Source organism: Pteronotus mesoamericanus, unplaced genomic scaffold (genome assembly GCF_021234165.1).
Source record: "Pteronotus mesoamericanus isolate MK-2021 breed Mesoamerican mustached bat unplaced genomic scaffold, CSHL_Meso_final contig_20, whole genome shotgun sequence".
Taxonomy (NCBI): Eukaryota; Metazoa; Chordata; class Mammalia; order Chiroptera; family Mormoopidae; genus Pteronotus; species Pteronotus mesoamericanus.
This window is the reverse complement of record NW_026555085.1, coordinates 84,023,294-84,041,546: the sequence shown is the minus strand read 5'-3', so window position 1 is coordinate 84,041,546 and position 18,253 is coordinate 84,023,294. Positions and strand designations below refer to the sequence as shown.

The following is an 18,253-nucleotide window of genomic DNA, read 5'->3' as shown; positions in this document are numbered from 1 at the left end:
TTCAGCTTTCAATGTGGAAACTGGCCAGAAATGTGTGACTTGTCCACATCCTGTTCCATGCAGGCATTCAGTTGAACTTTTCAGTGTCAAAGTCCAAGACATGGGTGCTGAAATGCATGTGTATATTTTAAGAGAAAGAGGAAGAAGTAATAGGATAGAACAATTGGACTCAACATATGCATAGGGATGAAACTAAAATAGGTATTATTGAGTACGTAATGCTCAGGTATAGGGCCCAGCACCTGGAAGCTCAACCAGTGTGTAACAGAGGTAATGCTTTTTGAAATTTATCCATGTGCTTTTCACTTTTGTATTCTTCTGTGTGTATCTTCTCCTTCTACCTCACCAGAGGCATCCATTGTGGATGATTGGGAATCATTCTTGCTATAGCAAGAATGAAAAGGGAAGGCAAAAAAGAGTTAATTCTCATTATTTGATCTTTATAGTAAGAGGGTTTTTGTTTGTTTGGCCTGCTTCTTATTTTTGTGTGTGTGAGTTTGCAAATGTGAGGGTACATTTGAATTCAGTTTCTCTGTAGGCACCTTCTCTTACTTTCCTTTGCTGCTGTATACTTGGCTCTCCACCTGTCCCTCGCTCTTCTTTTTTTGAATCACTTTCTTCAGCAAATTCTACCTACTTTTTTGAATGAATTTTTGTCATAGACCCTCTAAATGAATGTCTTTAAGTTTTCAGAAGTTCTCTTCAACTCTACGGATTTATGTGAGATATTTGGGTATCATCCAAAAAGAGATGGAGAAGGAAGCAAAAAAGAGAATCTTGAACTTTGGCTTTAATTCCAGAGGTTTGGGGAACACCTGAGAATTCAAAGGAAAAGGTTCTGATTATTGCATTCTATGTGACTTATTAACCTTGGTTATTTAATTTTCATTTTTCAATATCTTCATTAAAGTTTACATTCATTCTCATTATATGTCTCAGCTTGATTTTATCTTACAATTTTCTGGCTTTTTCACCTTTCAATTTCTATTAACAAGTACACACAACTGCTACTCACTCTCTCTTGAAAGTTGTCTTTTAGGGGTCTTATTTTTCTGCCTTATGCTTGGCTTTTTGGACTTTTAAGGTTATACACAACTAAACCCTGCTTCATCTTTGTCACCTACGCCTTCTAATTGCACACAGGGCTAACTTTTAAGGTTTATCTTGTTCTTACTGATGAGGCCCATGATCTTCAGGCTCTTCTTCAGTGAGCACTCCCTCAGTGCTTGTGTGAGAGAGCTGGGGAAATAAATAAAACATTCAGAACAGGGGCTTGATTTATAATCTATAAAATATCATGTCACATTTTTTAATGTGAAAAGTACTCTGAGAAAGGGTATCTGCTAATTTTGTAATTTGAGGAAGTTTAAAACAAATGTAAAGGTATAAAGCTGATCTCCTGAGGTGATTTCTTGGCATTTTAGAGATTGAAGTTAATTTTAAAGAGAAATTTTGATAATGCAGAGAGAGAGATAAATAGAAAAAGAAAAATATAAGGTCTACACTTTGTGTCATCTAGTCTGGAATGTCTTATTAAATCACAAGTCCTTTGAGCTTTGCTAACTACTTTGATATCGTATATGTACCTACCATGTACTATGATGTATATTGATAATTAAAGAGTGAGAATAATCATACAGTAGAATAGAGCACATACTTGCAGGTGCTTCTATGAATTAAAAATAACTTGGAGCTTTTGGTCGTTTTACAATATAATTTCTGTTTTCCTTTTAGAAATTAATCAGATGCAAAAAGTCAATGCTTTGCTGTCCAGTTAAACTAGTCTTGTTTTTTAAAAAAAGGAAAAAGAAACTGTGTCCAGGCAAAGAGCAAAGGACATTAGAATAACATTCTCCATTCAGCTCCATCCCCTCAAAAGCTCACTTGTAGGACCAGGTAAACACACACCTTCCACATTCTATTTTTGAAATTACATTGAGAAATATGACTGTTATCTGCAAAAGAAGCAACTTTTGAAATTTCAGTTGATGGAAATGCTTCAAGATGCATTAACAGAGCAATTGCTTTAAAAATATATAAAAGCAGGCATAATTTATATTCAATTTGCTCTAAAATTTTATAATTATTGGTAAATTTCAACTTCTTTACATGAAGAGAGAACTGTCTCATATTAGTTTTTCACATACTTAAGGTATTTTTAATAGTTCTGAAACTCACTCTTGTGTATTTTTTTCTTTTATTTTAAAAGCTATAATGACTAATCCTGATCTTTTGGCATAATATAAGTTTAAAAATGATTCCATTAAAAGGAAGAACTAGGATTCGTGTTTCTTGAGGAATCTGTGTCTAGAAAAAATGTTCATTCATGCATTTAATGATAACTTGTAAGCTATTTTATTCTTTTTGATAATTTCCCTTTTTTACTTATCAAAGTGTGTTGAGTAGCTGACATGTGAAAGAGTCTAGGGAGAACATGAAAAGAATAGAATGTTCTCCAGATTCTCAAAAAAGCTGAAAATATATATAGGAGGGAAGGAAAAAAAGGTACATTAATTATACTCAAGTGATTTGCCAGTGAAATAAGTACAAAGAAAGTTTGTGAGCCCTCAGAAGAGAAAGACATACTTTTCCTCTGTAATCTCAGGAAGGCTGTGTGTAGGGAAGGGCATATGAGTGGGGTCTTAGGAATAACAGGAGTTGGGGACATGGAGGGAAGTGAATTTGGGCATTGGGAACAATGAACAGATAGCAAGCAGGAAGCTGTGGGATGCTTGTCCTGTCTGGGTGGTATGTAGAGCGCTTAGAGGGCAATAATGATAAATACAGCAGGAAAAGTGAGCTTGTTCCATCCAGAAAGTGGAGAGCTTTGAATGCAGGATGAAAGAATTTAGATTTTCTCTGCAGACAATGAAGAATCACTGAAGAGTTTTGAAGAGGGGCAAGACATATTCTGATTTTTCTTTTGATGTTATTGATCTGAATCACAGAGTAGAAAGAACGGGGACTCAGAGAGTACTGTAATTGGAGGCTACTATAAAATTATACACAAAATAATATGAGGTTTGGCCAAGGGCCACATAACTGCATAGAAAGAAGGCACTTAGTGTGAAATAAGATGTGAAAAAAATAGTATCATTATCAACAATTATGATAGTTAACATTTACTGAGAATGTAGTAGGGCTTAGGCTCTTTTCTAGGCACTTATTTCGTGTACGATCTCATTTAATCCACACCTTTTGTGAAGGTATTGCTGTTGTTTCCTTTTTACACAAGAAGAAACTGAGGCAGAGAGAGATGAAGTGATTTCCTTAGGTTTACACAGTTCGGTAACAGGGAGGATTTAAAACTGAACAACAACAATAAATAAATGAATGAATGGATGGATGAATACATACATACATACATACACACATGCATGCAGGCATACATACATAAAATAAAAATTTTAAAATATCAACACTGCAACAAATCAAAATAGTCTGGTTCTGGCATAAGAACAGATACATGGAACAATGGAACAGAATAGAGAGCCCAGAAATAAACCCAAATCTCTACAGTCAGTTAATATTTGACAATGGGGGCAGGAGCATAAAATGGAGTAAAAATATCCTCTTTAACAAATAGTGTTGGGAGACTTTGACAGGTACATGCAAAAAAGTGAACCTAGACCACCAACTCACACCATATGCCAAAATAAACTCAAGATGGATAAAAAACTTAAATATAAATCATGACACCATAAAATTCCTAGAGGGGAACATAGGCAGGAAAATTTGAGATATCCCACCCAACAATATTTTCACCAATATGTCCCCTAGGGCAAGGGACATAAGGGAAAGAATAAAGATATGGGACTACATCAAATTAAAAACCTTCTGTATGGCTAAAGAAAACATCAGCAAAATAAAAAGAGAATCAACCATGTGGGAAAACATATTTACCGATGATACCTCAGACAAGGGTTTGATCTCCAAAATGTATAAAGAATTCATATAACTCTTCACCAGGAAGACAAAAAATTCAATTTAAAAATGGGCAAAGGACCTGAAAATACGCTTCTCTAAGGAAGACATACAGAGGGCCCATAAACATATGAAAGGATGCTCAACATCACTAGTCATCAGAGAGATGCAAATTAAAACTACAATTACTATAAATTCAATGCAATTCCTGTTAAAATACCAATGGCATATTCCACAGATCCTGAACAAATAATCCAAAAATTGTTATGGAACTCTGAAAGACCCTGATTAGCCTCAGAAATCTTGAGGAAAAAAAAACACAATTAGATACCATTTCATACCAGTCAGAATGGCCATCGTAACCAAATCAACACACAAGTGCTGGCGGGATAATGCAGAAAAGGGAACCCTAGTGCACTGTTTGTGGGAATGCAGGCTGGTATAGCCACTGTGGAAAACAGTTTGGAATTTTCTCAGAAAACTAAAAATGAAACTGCCTTTTGATCCAGTGATTCCACTGGTGGGATTATACCCTAAGAATCCTGAAACACCAATTCAAAAGAACCTATGCACCCCAATGTTCATAGCAGCACAATTTATAATAGCCAAGTGCTGGAAACAGCCCAGGTGCCCATTAGTAAATGAGTGAATCAAAAAACTGTGGTACATTCACACAATGGAATACTATGCAGCAGAAAGAAAGAAGGAATTCCTACCCTTCACAACAGCATGGATGGAACTGGAGAGTATTATGCTAAGTGAAATAAGCCAGGAGGTGAAAGACAAATACCATATGATCTCACCTATAAGTGGAACATAATCAACAAAACAAATAAATGAGCAAAAAAGAACCAGAGACATGGAAATAAAGAACAAACTGACAGGGGCCAGAGGGGAACAGGGAGAGGGACAATGGAGGAAAGAAAGGGAAAATGTACAAAGGACCCATGGTCAAGGACAATGGGGAAGAGATTGTCTTTGGGAGTGGGGGGGCTGGGTGGGGTAGGGGGAAGCAATGGGGGGGAAATGGGGACAATTGTAACTGAACAACAATAAAAAAATTTAAAAATGCTAAAACAATAAAATCTCAACACTGCAACAACACTCTGATACTCTTAACCAGTCTTTTGTATTTATAACCAATTGTTATTGGAGAGCTGGAGAGAGCAGTTGTGGACTGGGCTTCTGTAGGGGTGATATCATTTATGAAAACAAAGTCAGGTGAAGGAACAGGTTTGGTTCAAGGGGAGATGATGTGTTGCAGTGTTGACTCAATTTTACGTTCACATTTAAAGGAAGGATTAAATCATCAATGATTATTATCCAGTAGAGCTACAGATTGAATGCAGGCTAACATCGCTAAGAAGTAGTTTTAAACAAATGTTATAAATTAATGCCAACTTATCTACTGTTAAGACTAATTGATTCCTTGAGCATAGCAATTTGTCCTGCTTTGAATGAAATCATTAATATCGATGAGTATTTGAAAGTGTGTTTGAATTTTTCCAAGTGTTTTTGTATTTTTCCAGTATATCAAACACTCTCAGTTGACATAGAGGTTTAAGCTACAAGTGTTTGTTTTCACACTTATGTTATAGATGGAATTCTGATTCATAAATTCATAATTGTTCTTCTCTCATTAAGTCTTTGACACATCTCTGAATCCCTGGTATACACTACGCATCCAATAAGTGTCCTTTGAATTATAATGATAAAGTGCTCTGTCTTCAACATATTCAATTTATCATGCTTGATACTTGAGATATTGCAACAAGGCCTTTAAATGTCAATTTGAATTGTAGAGTGCTGGAATCTGAGAATTCTTTTGGTGAGTTTCTCATCCAAAGATGTTTGATTTTAAGGGCTGGGTATAAAGCAAATTTCTGATATTTGTATTTTTGAAACACAGGACAAGTAAAATAGCTATGGGGAAAATAAATTATTTGTTTGAGGCAGCTGTGTGTTTTTATATTTTTCTGAAATCAAAGGTTATTGAAATGGAAACAAGCTTAATAAATAAGTAAAATGCAATGCAAAATTTAAACCAGGGACACCAAAATGAAAGGTAAGTTTCCATAGCTGCAGAGTTTGCAGTTATTTGAATTCCAAAATCAAGTTATTTTTTCAACTAAGAACAAGTCTGCTAGGGTATGTCTAGTCTTACCCAGATTGCTGACCAGAATCACAATTAGGATAACATTTTCACTCACAGCATTTGAGAAACCATGTATTTATTTCCCATCCTGCTTCTCTCTCCTCACTCTCTAACCTCTGGGCAAGCTCTCACCATTATGCTCTAAACTTTGCAGGGGTGTCCAACCTTTTGGCATCTCTGAGCCACACTGGAAGAAGAAGAGTTGTCTTGGGCCACACATTAAATATATTGCAACAAGTAATCACAAAAGAAAAATTATCATAATGTTTTAAGTAAATTTACGGTTTTGTGTTGGGCTGCATTTACAGCCATCCTGGGCTGTAATACAGCCCGTGGGCTGCAGGTTGGACCCCCCGTGCTTACTTTCTATTGATAATAGACGGGAATTTTTCTCTGGACCTACCCAGCACTGGAAGTATGGATCTAAAACTAAAGCTCACAGAATAAGTAGAAAAATCTAGAGGAAGTATAATCCTTTGACCTATTTTGCATGGTAATGTTATTTTTCTGGTTTGGCCACAATTTATGAGTTCCGCTCTATGTTTGCCTCTCTACATATAATCAATAAAGCTATAGAGTGGCTTAAGTTTAAATTACCTAGAATGTGTCCTCATTGTATAAGTTTGTAGACTAGATATGGGCAACTTGAGTTCTGAATCTGGCTCTGTCACAGTGTCAATGTGTGACCCTGGATAAGTTGTTTAGTCTCTCTGAACTATTCACTTGATCTAGTATTAGCTAGATAATTAGACCATCCTTCATTTTCTTCATAAAGGGAAAATGATGTGACTAATAATAAAATTAAGTAATCAGGTACGATTCAATGAACCCAATTGATGCTCTGACTTTGGGCATGCCGACAGATAACCTCCAAAGTCTCTCTCCAGGGATTACAGTGCCTCAGCCAAAGCCCAGCTCTGAGGGCACATCCAGATGCCCACCCCTGACATGTGAGAATGACGAGCCTCTCATCCTCCAGTCCCACCATTTCCTCCACCAAACTTTTGCTTTGAATTGTCACCAACAGTCTCCAGGAAATGCCCACCTGAAGATGATAGGACCATTCACATGTGTCACCTCCTTTCTTCCTCTCTTTCTCTCTCTCTTCAGGGGGCAGTGCTCACTTCCTCCTTCTATCACTCACGGTTCAGTGCATTCCATTTTAAAATCTCTAATGAACACATATTTATGCATTTATTTTCCTACAAAGCCTTTTGTTCTCCCCCTTTACAACCAAAGCAAAAGCTCAGAATACTTTTCCTGTTTCATTTGGGAGAAACAACGTTCCAGCCTTGCCTAGGAAAGATGAGCAAAAATGATGTCCTTCACTAAGGAAAAGAAAGGTGGAAAACTTTAAGGTTAAACCTAGCTTATTAAGAAACAGAGACATGTCTCTAAAGTCATTTATAGACTGATGATTCTATTTAGAATTTCTGTAATTTTGTAGTTTTTAAAAATATAAACCTATTTATCCATCATGAACAGCAGTCAAAATATGCATAGAATTTCACAGGATTTAACTTTCCTGTTTTTGGTTACTCACATGGCAAAAATATGGTGTGTTATAAATGTAATATGTTAAGTTCCCACAGGTAAAGGTAGAGAAGAGAAGGGAGTAAGCGACTGTGGGGGAAAGTGGAGGCAGGAGTGGAGACAGGAAAGTCACTACAAAGAAAAAGCATGCTTGAATGGCTTGAACTGGACTTTGTAGTTTGAACAGAACATTCTCAGTTGGCTGAGTCAAAGAAAGACATCCTAAGCACCAGGCAACGCTCAGAGCAGGGCACCACATGATGCATTTGAGGAAGAGCAAGTTGTTCAGTATTGTTGAAGGAAAAATTGTTTGAAGGTTCTGAGGTAAGGGTCAGGGGTGTGTGTGTGTGTGTGTGTTTGTGCATGTGAGAGAGAGAGATAGAGATAGATAGATGATAAGTAAATAGAGGGAAGTTGAGATTACCATTTGGTTTGGTGGTGTTTTTTTTTTTTTTTGGAGGTGTTTTCTACCATAAACTTCTGTACAAGAATGAAAAAACAGCTTAAACTATCACTTTCTACAAATGGAAAAAAGCCAGATTTGTGGAACTATTCCTGTGTCCCTCCCTGGCAGGCACCTGTGGTGAAAATGGCTCAGTTGAAGAGCATCTGATGGGAGGAGAGAAGGCAGGATCAGGAACAACATGAGAGGACATATGAGACAACATTGGAAAGTGGAGCTACTTGTCTGAGGGCTTCATCATATGGCCTCATGCTGCTAATATGGATGATAAGGCTTTATGCTCATGATAAGAAGTGTGAGCCCTGAGGATGGGAAGGCAGGGGAGGAAGAAGAGGAGGCATGTAGACATCCTTTGGGTAGGTGTTGAAATGGAGCCTTCCCGGAAACCAAAGTGGTCACTGAGACGTATTCCCATTAAAGTGAGGCAGTGGTCCAGGGCATATTAAGACTCAACTAGCTCAATTTTTTACCATCCAGAAGAATACACCTTTTAAGTGATAAAAAGTTACGGGAGTTCTCTGTAGTATTGCTTTTTCAGAGAGTAGACACCCACTAACATACAACAAAATAATAATATACACCTAGCCCCACAGACATGCTAACATCTGCCAAATTAGGTAGTTTTAGCAAAGCTATAATTTGAAATTTGTATCTTAATCATTTAATATACTGAAACAAACCAAGTGTGGTAATAGTCGAAGTGTCATAGTTAACTTTTCTGCCCAGGTGGGTTTTTCCACTTTTCTTGTACTACTCATACAAACTTTGGAATTCATTTTGCATTACCTCACTTCTTCTGACTGAGGCCCACTTCTCTGGGCACCCATCTCCTCATTGCCACATAAACCTCAGTCCTATTGGTTTCCTTCTCTTTCCTAAGTACCCATTGTTTACTAATGACTAACACTGTTGTGTTTTTCTTCCTTTGAAATCTTTTTTTCCCCGCAGAGCATTATTTTTTTAGTAATATATTTTTTTAGAATATTAGACAACTTTAAAAAATTTCTTTGTCAATGATTAAAAACAAAATTCACTGAGTTTTGATTTCCTAGTCTCTTTCCATGAGAAAGAGATAGGTAAATTTTGGTATATCTTTTCCGTCTACGTGCCCATCTCTCCCCACGCATGGTATGTCAGGGCTAGCCAAGTCTTCGAATGCATAAACACACGCTCATATTCGTTCTTCTACAGTGAACCACCAAGTATTTACCGGCATATCCCCTAAGGAAGACGGCGCCCTGCACGCATTCTTAGTTTATGGCATGGTCACAGCCCCTTGGGATCCTTCACAGGGTTCCCAGGTAGCCTGGTGGTTGCAGTGCCCACTGAGAAACACAGCAAAGTTCTCCATAGCTGTCCCAAACAGCACATTCTTAGAACATGACACAGCCCCAATGAATCATTTTCACATTGGTGACTTAATTTTTTCCGGCATCCATGAGGGAATTTGTGTTACTGCCGTTTGTGAAAAAGGGAAACTGAGGTAAAGAAGTTTATCAAATTTCTCATGACATAAAAAGCTTCCAGGCCAAACTCAGTCCTGGGGTCATGCATACATGCTGCACTTTCATAGTTAAACATGGGAAAATATAAAGCTGTTACATGAAGCTTTATAAAAAGCAACCCAGGAAGAGTAATCTCTTGGAGATAACTCTGACTTGTCAACAAGAAATTGCAGAGGCAAAAACGGACATTAAAGGACATCCAATTCCAACCCCTCCTTTCCGGCACTGAAGCTCAGGAAATTTCACTCACTTAAGCCACAGGGCAAGCAAGTGGTGAGCTGAGCCTCGGGCCCAGGTTTCTTGATTTTCAGGCTATTAATGCTCCTCCTACCACATCAGTTTTAAGATGCACTTCTATAATAGAGCAAACATCCATCGGTCACAGCCCTCGAACCCTCTGCCGTACAGCCTGTCTGCCTTCCTCTTCCCACGTGCAGGGCTTGGGCTCTCCAAGGGAGGGACTGTGAGTAATCAGATCCCGCTCTGCGACCTTTCGCACCTCACGGTTACCTGGGAAGCTGTGGAGAGCATCTTCATTCTCCAGAATGCCTCTCTGTTTGGTCGCCTGCAGCTCACTTTTGGATTTCCAAACCAGCTTGACCATCCTGATCATCTCTGGCAGGTCCCAGGGCAGCGGCCCCTGCTGGCACCCCGGCCGGCTGCCCCGGGAGGCGGGCAGCACACCTTCTGGGGCCGTCCACCTTCTGCCTGGCTCTGCCGAGGGGAAGTAGCGCTCGAGCACAGGCATTCTGCCCCGTCCCCCCGGGCCGGAGGTCGGGCTGCTGCCGCGGCGGCCGCCGCGCCCGGAGGGGAAACTCTCCGCAGGCGCGGGAAGGAGAGCCCCCGCGAAATCCTCTCCAGCTTTGGAAAGGCAAGCATCCGCCAGGCTGGCGCAGCCACCCTGTCCCTCCAGTCCCTCCACAAACACTGACGGCGACTGCGACTCACTTCCCAAGGTTTCTCACTGGTGAGAACTGATACTGTGCTCCTTCCTTAGAGATAGAATGCATTTTCCCCCGTCTCTCCCCGGCACTGACTTCGCGGCACTTAATTAATCCCAGGCTACAGCTGGAACGACAGCAGGGGAAAAAGCCATCGAGGTCTTAGCATTTGCTTTTCCTCTTCTTCTGATGTGTGTGTTCTAAATGCTCTGTGGGTGCTTGTCAAAGTTTGCCGAGTGGCTTGTTTAGCGTTAAGGACTTCAAGCAAAGCAGTGGGTTCCCCTTTCCCAGCTTCTCCAAGGGGTCCCCCGAGGCCAGTTCTGCGGAGGAGTCAGGTGAGGAGTCACCCCCGCGGTGCAGGAGGCAGCGAAGCTTCCCTGGCTCCAGCCCCAAGAGCTTCCAGGAGCGCTCACAAACCTGAGCACCCGCAGAACCAATTTGCAGCTGCTTCTCTTTGGAAGGTCTGGCTGGTGGCCACCTGCCACTCCACGACGGTCTGCACTGGGTGAGGTTTCTCAGAAGGCACTTGGATGGAGCCTCCGCACCACGGCTCACAGGCCCCCCTCCTCCATACCCCTCCGCCTCTGCTGTCATTCGGTTCTCAGAGAGCCTAACTGGGTTTGGGCCTATTCGTCAAATCCGTTTGTAACCTCAGCTGCCCTCAGTTGGAAGGGAAATAACATTGAATCACATTCCGAAGCCAATTCTGAAAGAAGTGAATTAAGGAAGCCTCCAGATCCTCATGCAAACGTGCTGTAAATTGGCAATGTCCGAACACATAGTTTGGGATTGCTGAAAACCCATTATATAGGAAAGTAACAATGATCATTTTAAAGGACATTCGTATGGGGGGATAAATGACAGTGAAAAGAAAGGAGAGTGTCGAAGATTCACTTTCCAGAGACAGAGCACGTGGACTTAATATTTGGGCCACCAACTGGTGCCCCCTGCCAGTGGTGCAATTGAGGACAATCATGGGTCACATGTCTTGGGTCCCTCTGCTCAGAACTAGAGGCTCTAACCTTGGGAGTCAGAATCCATGCAACAAAGGGGACACCCCCTGTAGCTTGGGCTATTTCATAAACGAAAGTGGGGTGGTATTGTATTTGCACTTTTACCAGCAACTTGAGTTTGTGGGAACAGTTTGAACGTGAACATTCATGTGGCTAGCCCCAGTTTTCTTGGGGGCCATCGCAACAATCCCCTCTTTCTCTGCATTGCGAAGTGCTTTATTTTACTTGGCAGTTTATTTTGCTGATGCTTTGCTGATGTACAATCTGTCGCTCCTGCTCTATGTTTCTGTCAGGGCTGGTTTATCACACAATCATTCGATGTTTCTTTACAGGAGGAAAGGGGAGACTTGGGCCAGAGGAGGAAGACCGTTGTAGGGTGTATTTTATTTTCACTGCCCTCATCTTAGTTTCTAAAAGTCAAAATGAGCAAAGGCTCCTATAATTTTCTTGTTAGTATTATTCCTCTAAAACCATGGTTAATAAGTTTAGTTTCCCACACAGAATTAATTCTTTTAATTAATTCTTTTCTTTTCTTTTTTTTCTAGATGGAAAAGTACACCAGCAAGCAAACTTACTAATAGACAAAGAAGGGTCGACATCCTTCAAGGGTGTAAAACAATAATAAATGACGTTGAAGACTCCACTGCTAATGAATTTACTTAATAAAATATTAATTAGACAGCTAACACAACCTGATATTCATATAACCCAATTAGAGAATAATCAGCAATCCACTTATAAGAAAGTAGATCCCTCTTTTAAAATGTCCCTCTTTTTTAAGAGATGAAAGGATTTAAGCATCTGCCTGACACTCCTACCACTTCAGACAACCCTTCCAGTGCTTATCTTACCTTCCCGTCAGAATGGGAGCATTGGCCTCTCTGGATTCCAGACAGTTTTATTTAATAGGCACATGTAGGCTGTTGTATTCTATTAGCATATTTCCTGAATAATGTCTTAAACTCACTCCTCAGTCACAAACTTCCTTGACATAACAACTGAAGAGTTTCCTAAGTGTTTGACTATTTTTATTTTTGCTCAGTTTTTTTTTTGCAATAGAAGTTAGCATCAGGATATCCTGACCCTCAGAACAAAGGGGTTAAGAACAAAGAAAACAAGTATATGATATGATATGCCATATACACTAATATATTAAGCATACAACTATTCATCACATATTGCTTCAAGAATAATATTTTTAAAAAATCCAAGAACATAAGTTTCCACCATAGTCTCTATGTTGTTTTACATATTTCCTTGTAAAAAAATATCTTAGGAAAGTTGCAAACTGTTGGATTACTGAAAACGATTACTTCCTAGTGAGATGAGTTAGGGCCAAGCAAACACAATTTCAAATTTTCATTCCCAAGGAGGAAGTTACTTCATTGGAAGGTTTGAAAATTGAAAATGTTGCACAATTAAAGAAAAATTCTCCCCAATATGGGATTCTCTTTATCCCAGGGTAGAAGTGCAAAAATACCACAAGAAAGGTCATTCTCATGGTATTTCTGGCTCACATAGAAACAGGAAGTACAGGAAATCTTGCGAGAAAGCTTGGCTCAGGAGATTTTTGGCTCAACTGCAGGCTCAGGAGATTGGGACAAACTGACAAGATGCTAGCATTTGTTGGACTAAAATCACTGAACCACACAAATTCTCTAAAAGACAATTTTATTAGATTGCATAGCTAGCATCTCACAGCCTGTGAGCTCTTTTGTCTTTCAGAGAGTTGCTTTAGAAGAGCATGCCTGTAAACCTCTGATTTTAACCTTATTCAGCGGGCGTTATTCACCCTGAGGAAGCATCTATCTGCGGCCGGAAGTCTGAACCACTGGGGATGGGGAAAAGGGGCTGGGGAGGGGGTTCTGCACCCAGAGAGGTCATGGAGCAAAGAGGATTCACCTATGCGGCATGTTCCAGTTCTCACAAATCATAATATCCACAATTAGTGTGCTACAGAAATTTAAGATAGACTTTCAAAGTAACCTCATTTTCCCTAGGCATTGCGAGTCAACCTAACATCCCATTAAAAGGAAATAGATTAGTTCTTGTGTGAAAGAAATGTAATGAGAACTAACAAAGTCAAAACAGCTTGTTCCAATGGACATCTAAGTCTATCAGAAATACTTTGCTGTGTGTTTACAGCTATAAAGGATAAAGATAGATAACTACAAGACTAAAGTCCATGGTCAAGAAAAAAATAGTCAGAGACATACAGTAGTTCCTTGAATAATGTCTTTTAGTTCAATGTCATTTCCTTGTAATGTGGATGAGATTGTGAGATTCTCTAAGATCCTAACTCTTGTTTATATCAATTAGTCTATGGTAAAATTTGTTTTGTTTATGTAATTTTGCTTAAAGTTGTAGAACCTACTGACATTAAGTGAGAATTTACAGTAATTCATTTAGAACATGGATTATTTTGAAGAATTTCTAGTGTTCTGGGGGCCATGGAAAAATCATGTAGACTTATGGGTGTTCTAGTCACCAAGCAGATAAATCCTTATCATATATGATTTAAAAATAAAAACTTGCAATACTAAATATTTCTAATTATTCTAGAGAATGTCCATTTTAAAATAGAACTTTAGAAACATATACTCATTTCAATATCCTATTATTTTGAGCCTATCAATAGATTCTCACAAAACTTCATTTTAATTAAAGCCTCACAAATATTTTGAAAGCACTTTATACTCTTATTAACTCCCACCCCTCTGTCTTTAAAGAAAAATTTCAAACTATTGAGGGACTTTATTTATTTTGTCCTGGCCTTTCCTCTCCATCAGTTCAAACATGGATGTGTAAATACACACACACTCACACACACACTCATGACCACTCTGGCTTCACAAATGCAATGCAAATGAAACTCAGAATGAGCAAGAAAGGAAAAACAGGTCTTTCAACTTTGTTTAACGTAGTCTAAGTAGAAGCAGCTCAGACAATTTACAGTGTCCTTCAGGAGAAATAGAAATGTAATAACTTTCGCCTCAACTAATCTCAGGGAAGAATGCCAACAAGTAGGGAAAGGACTTGGTCCTCAGGCTGACCATACAAGGCAGCACATGTCTCCACTGTCATGTGTAAAGGCGGGGCAAGCTGACGGAAGATGTGGTGGGGGAAGGAGAAGGGGTTGAGCTGACAGATTCATAGTTTGATTTTACAACAGGTGTCTCGGCTATAACCAATCATTCTCTTATTCACTCTGTAAATATGTATTAATAGTGAGACCAGCAGCAGAAGGAAGAAATTCTTGTGTCAGCTCCTGGGTGCTTTTTCAGGCACTGGGACCTGCCTGACTTCCCCTACGTAGATTCTAATTTGCATTGTGAGTTACCACTTCTTGTTTTACTTTCTTTGTACATGTAAAGAGAGACAGAGATTAGGGTTTTAGTTGGCATGAGACCTCTTTCTGGGCTCTCACATATCTTAACTAATGCTAAGTTTACTATTTCTGACAGTTCACATACAACAAACAAGTCCAATAAGACAGGGGTTGAGAAAAACGTGGCTAGAAGGATGGATGGGTGAATGAATTTTCTCCCCTTTGTTCCTTCTCCCAGCTGATGAAAACCCATACATTAAAAAAAAGGCATTGTTGCATGGTAAAACAAAATGAAATCAACCAGTCTACCAACCCATCCTTTCCTTAACCCCTATTCTCTCCATCACTGAGCTCCTTATGCTTTTCTGTGTGATGATGGCATTCTCTGGCAAAAACTCTTCTAAGATTTCATAACTTATTGCTGAATGTGAAAGACTATAAGTGGTGGTAGAGTACACTTTTCGTAATCTCACTTGCAGGTGTGTCAACTTCTGAAAAAAATAGCTACAACAATGAAATCCCTAAAGTAGCCCTCGAAAGCTATTTATTTTAAGGTTATAAGAACTATGAACTCACCAGTGAGCTTTGCCTCAAACTTAGTGACTTGTCTATTAATGGGCATGGTGGCAATAACCATCTTATCCATCATGATGGGCTCTTGTAAGAATAAAATAAAACTAAAATATGAGTTATTTGTAAAACTGTAATTTGCTTTAAAATTTTCAAATGATTATTTTTAGGCTATAAGAAATCATAATTGACAAGTTATCTAAACTTAAATTTTGGCTATACTTTCCTAAGCTCTATTAGAAAAGCTGAAAAGTCAAAGCCCTGCACCCTTGAAATCTGTGGTCCCTATGAGGATGCGTGAGTAGACGAAATCAGTGACAGAGGCATTAGATAGTGAAAGAGTATTGGAGAGTGGCCCAATGGGAGAGATAATGAGGGATTCAATGGTACAAATGTTGGGTAGATACGGTAGAAAAAAATAACTGAAGTGTAAATGAAAATAGATAAATAACAAAGTATGTGCTAAGGAAGTGGCTCTATAGGATAAACATTCATTGTAACTGTGTTTTGGAGATGCGGAAACAGCCCGTGAATTGTGTCTAGGCTGTAGGGTTGCATGATCTTTACTATGGGTTATTTAGTGCTTTCGTTAATACTGTATAGGTTCCCTTGATTAGGAATTTCATTTTCAGTCCCCAATGACTAATGGTTTATATCTGATGTTCATAAGCTGAACAACTCTGTGTCATATGCTGTGGTAGAGTACATGTGTCTGTCTTCAGGCTTCCCACTGGACTCACTTCTCTAGACAAACTTACATGGGCCTCATTTTTTTTGCTTGGGAGGATCTGTATTCCTCAAATATTCATACAAGTTTGAGTGCTACTTGGTGATTTCCACTTAATTGATGTATTTTAAAAAGAAGCGTAGTGTGTAAAACCAATTATAACTTTTAAAAAGTGGCCTAAACGAGGTCTGAAATATGTTTCTACTTTTTTGTAAGTGAGATGTATGAATTCTGGAAGCTCTCATGGAGGCTGGAGAGGAGATTATCCAGACATCCTCAACAAGTGCCGGAAAATGCCTGAGTGACACTGTTTTGCTCTTACTATAATCAAAATAAACTAGATAACTAATTTATATAAAAAGATTATCAATATAAACAACACAAAAGAAAAGTGGGAAGATGGTAAGGAATGTATCCTTCTAAAAGGATCTTTTTTTTCCTCTTTGGCATTCATTTTGTTTATGTTTACAGAGTTCAAAGTCAAATTGGAAGAAGGAAATTTTAACATGCGTAGGGAGTATATCCTACTGCTTCTTCAAAAATATTTATTTTTCTTGCTTTCTTTAACTTACTACTTTCTGGAGATTACAAATTACATGTCTATGCCTAAAGGTGTCTCTCAGATACTATTCTAGAGCAACACTGCTCGAATATTAGTGTGCATGCAAATCACCTGGAGATTTGCAGAGTCTGATTGGGCAGGTTTGGGTGAGGACCTGAGACTCTGCATTTCTATCAGGCTCCCTGAGCTTGACAAGGCCGCCGGTGGTGGATCATGCTCTGAGTAGCAAAGCAAGAGGACTGCCAGGTGGCAGATATTTTCTACCCTTCCATATTAGTTATTTATGAAACAAAATGCAGCAAAAGCCCTAATCTTTATAGATACACATATCAGGACAATCAATATTGGCTCAGGTCCAATATTCTCCACTGGAAATAATCAACCAAAATGACAATGTAAGAGTAAAGGTCTTTTGAACTATTGTTGGCTTTTAAATTTTGTTTCATTCATTTCTCTTCCCTTATGAATGAACTTTAAGATAAGGTTGAATATCAAATATAAGCCACTGTGATAAAAATCTATGTTTATGTGACAGTCATAACTTCAAAACCAAATGTCTATTTTTGAAAGTCTTTTCTCACCAAATGTCAAACAAATTTTACCTAAGCCAATTTTTCCATTCCTCCTTTTTTCCTAGCATTTCGTTGTGCTCATTTTGCTATTTGCAGAATGGTTGGAATATGGGCAAGGTTCTGAGTCTTTGATCTCTGTCATCAGGGATTCTCTCACCAAGACCTGCTCCTTCATTTGATTTATTAAAATTCTATATAAAGAGGGTTTTGGATGGAGTCTGGTGATCTTTCCCACTGTACTATTCCAGGCGTGAATGAATGGCGACCAGATGATTGCACAAACCGAAGATGGAACAAAGAAGATAGGCATTCAAGATGCTACAGTCAGGATGCTGCTGGCTCAGACAAGAGTCTTGCATTGTTACCACCTCAGTGAAACACAAAACAAAACACAAAAGATAAATAAAATAAACCCTGCAACAGGCTGCTCTATTAATCAGGTATTACCCGGGATTCATGCAGCTCCAGAGATACTATTTGTGGGAAAGTGATGTCAGAAGCAAGAGGCATGTGAAATCAACTGGAAGACAAGTGTAATCAAGAGCATGAGGCTAGAATACTACCACATTTATATGATTAAAAATTTGTACAGTTAGCTAAATAGGAACACTTAGAATAAATGGAAGCATCTGCTAGTAATTGGAAACACAGTTTGCTGAGTTTCCCCCCTGCCCCCATTATGTTTCCGGGTTCTTTCTAAGGCTAAGTGCTCTGCTATGGTTACAGACACCTATATTTCTTGTCATCCTCTGGAGTAACTAAAAAAACAAAGATGAGAGAGCTAGAAACTATTGGATTTAAAACTAATAGAACTTCTGCTTACTGCTGTAAATAATGTTAGAGCCTGTTTTCCTCTGTGATGGCAGGAGACTCCAAGATGAAAAGTAAAGGTGAGGCCGTATAATACACAGTATATAAACAATATACAAGACACTTTCCGTATAGTACGGCACAGGGATT

The 18,253-nt window shown here is 38.9% G+C and overlaps 1 protein-coding gene across 2 annotated transcripts in view; it reads right to left on the bottom strand.

The window, feature by feature from the left end:
• PDE7B (phosphodiesterase 7B) overlaps positions 1–18,253 on the bottom strand; it is a 289,994-nt gene that overhangs the window by 123,505 nt on the left and 148,236 nt on the right. The window contains exon 1 of one of the 2 annotated variants that reach the window (XM_054570007.1): positions 10,091–10,518. The exons of the other annotated variant lie outside the window; for it this stretch is intronic. Within the exon in view, the coding sequence (XP_054425982.1) occupies positions 10,091–10,328 (238 nt within the window). The 5' untranslated portion in view covers positions 10,329–10,518. Of the gene's footprint in view, positions 1–10,090; positions 10,519–18,253 lie in introns of those variants that run through there. 2 annotated transcript variants of the gene reach the window in all.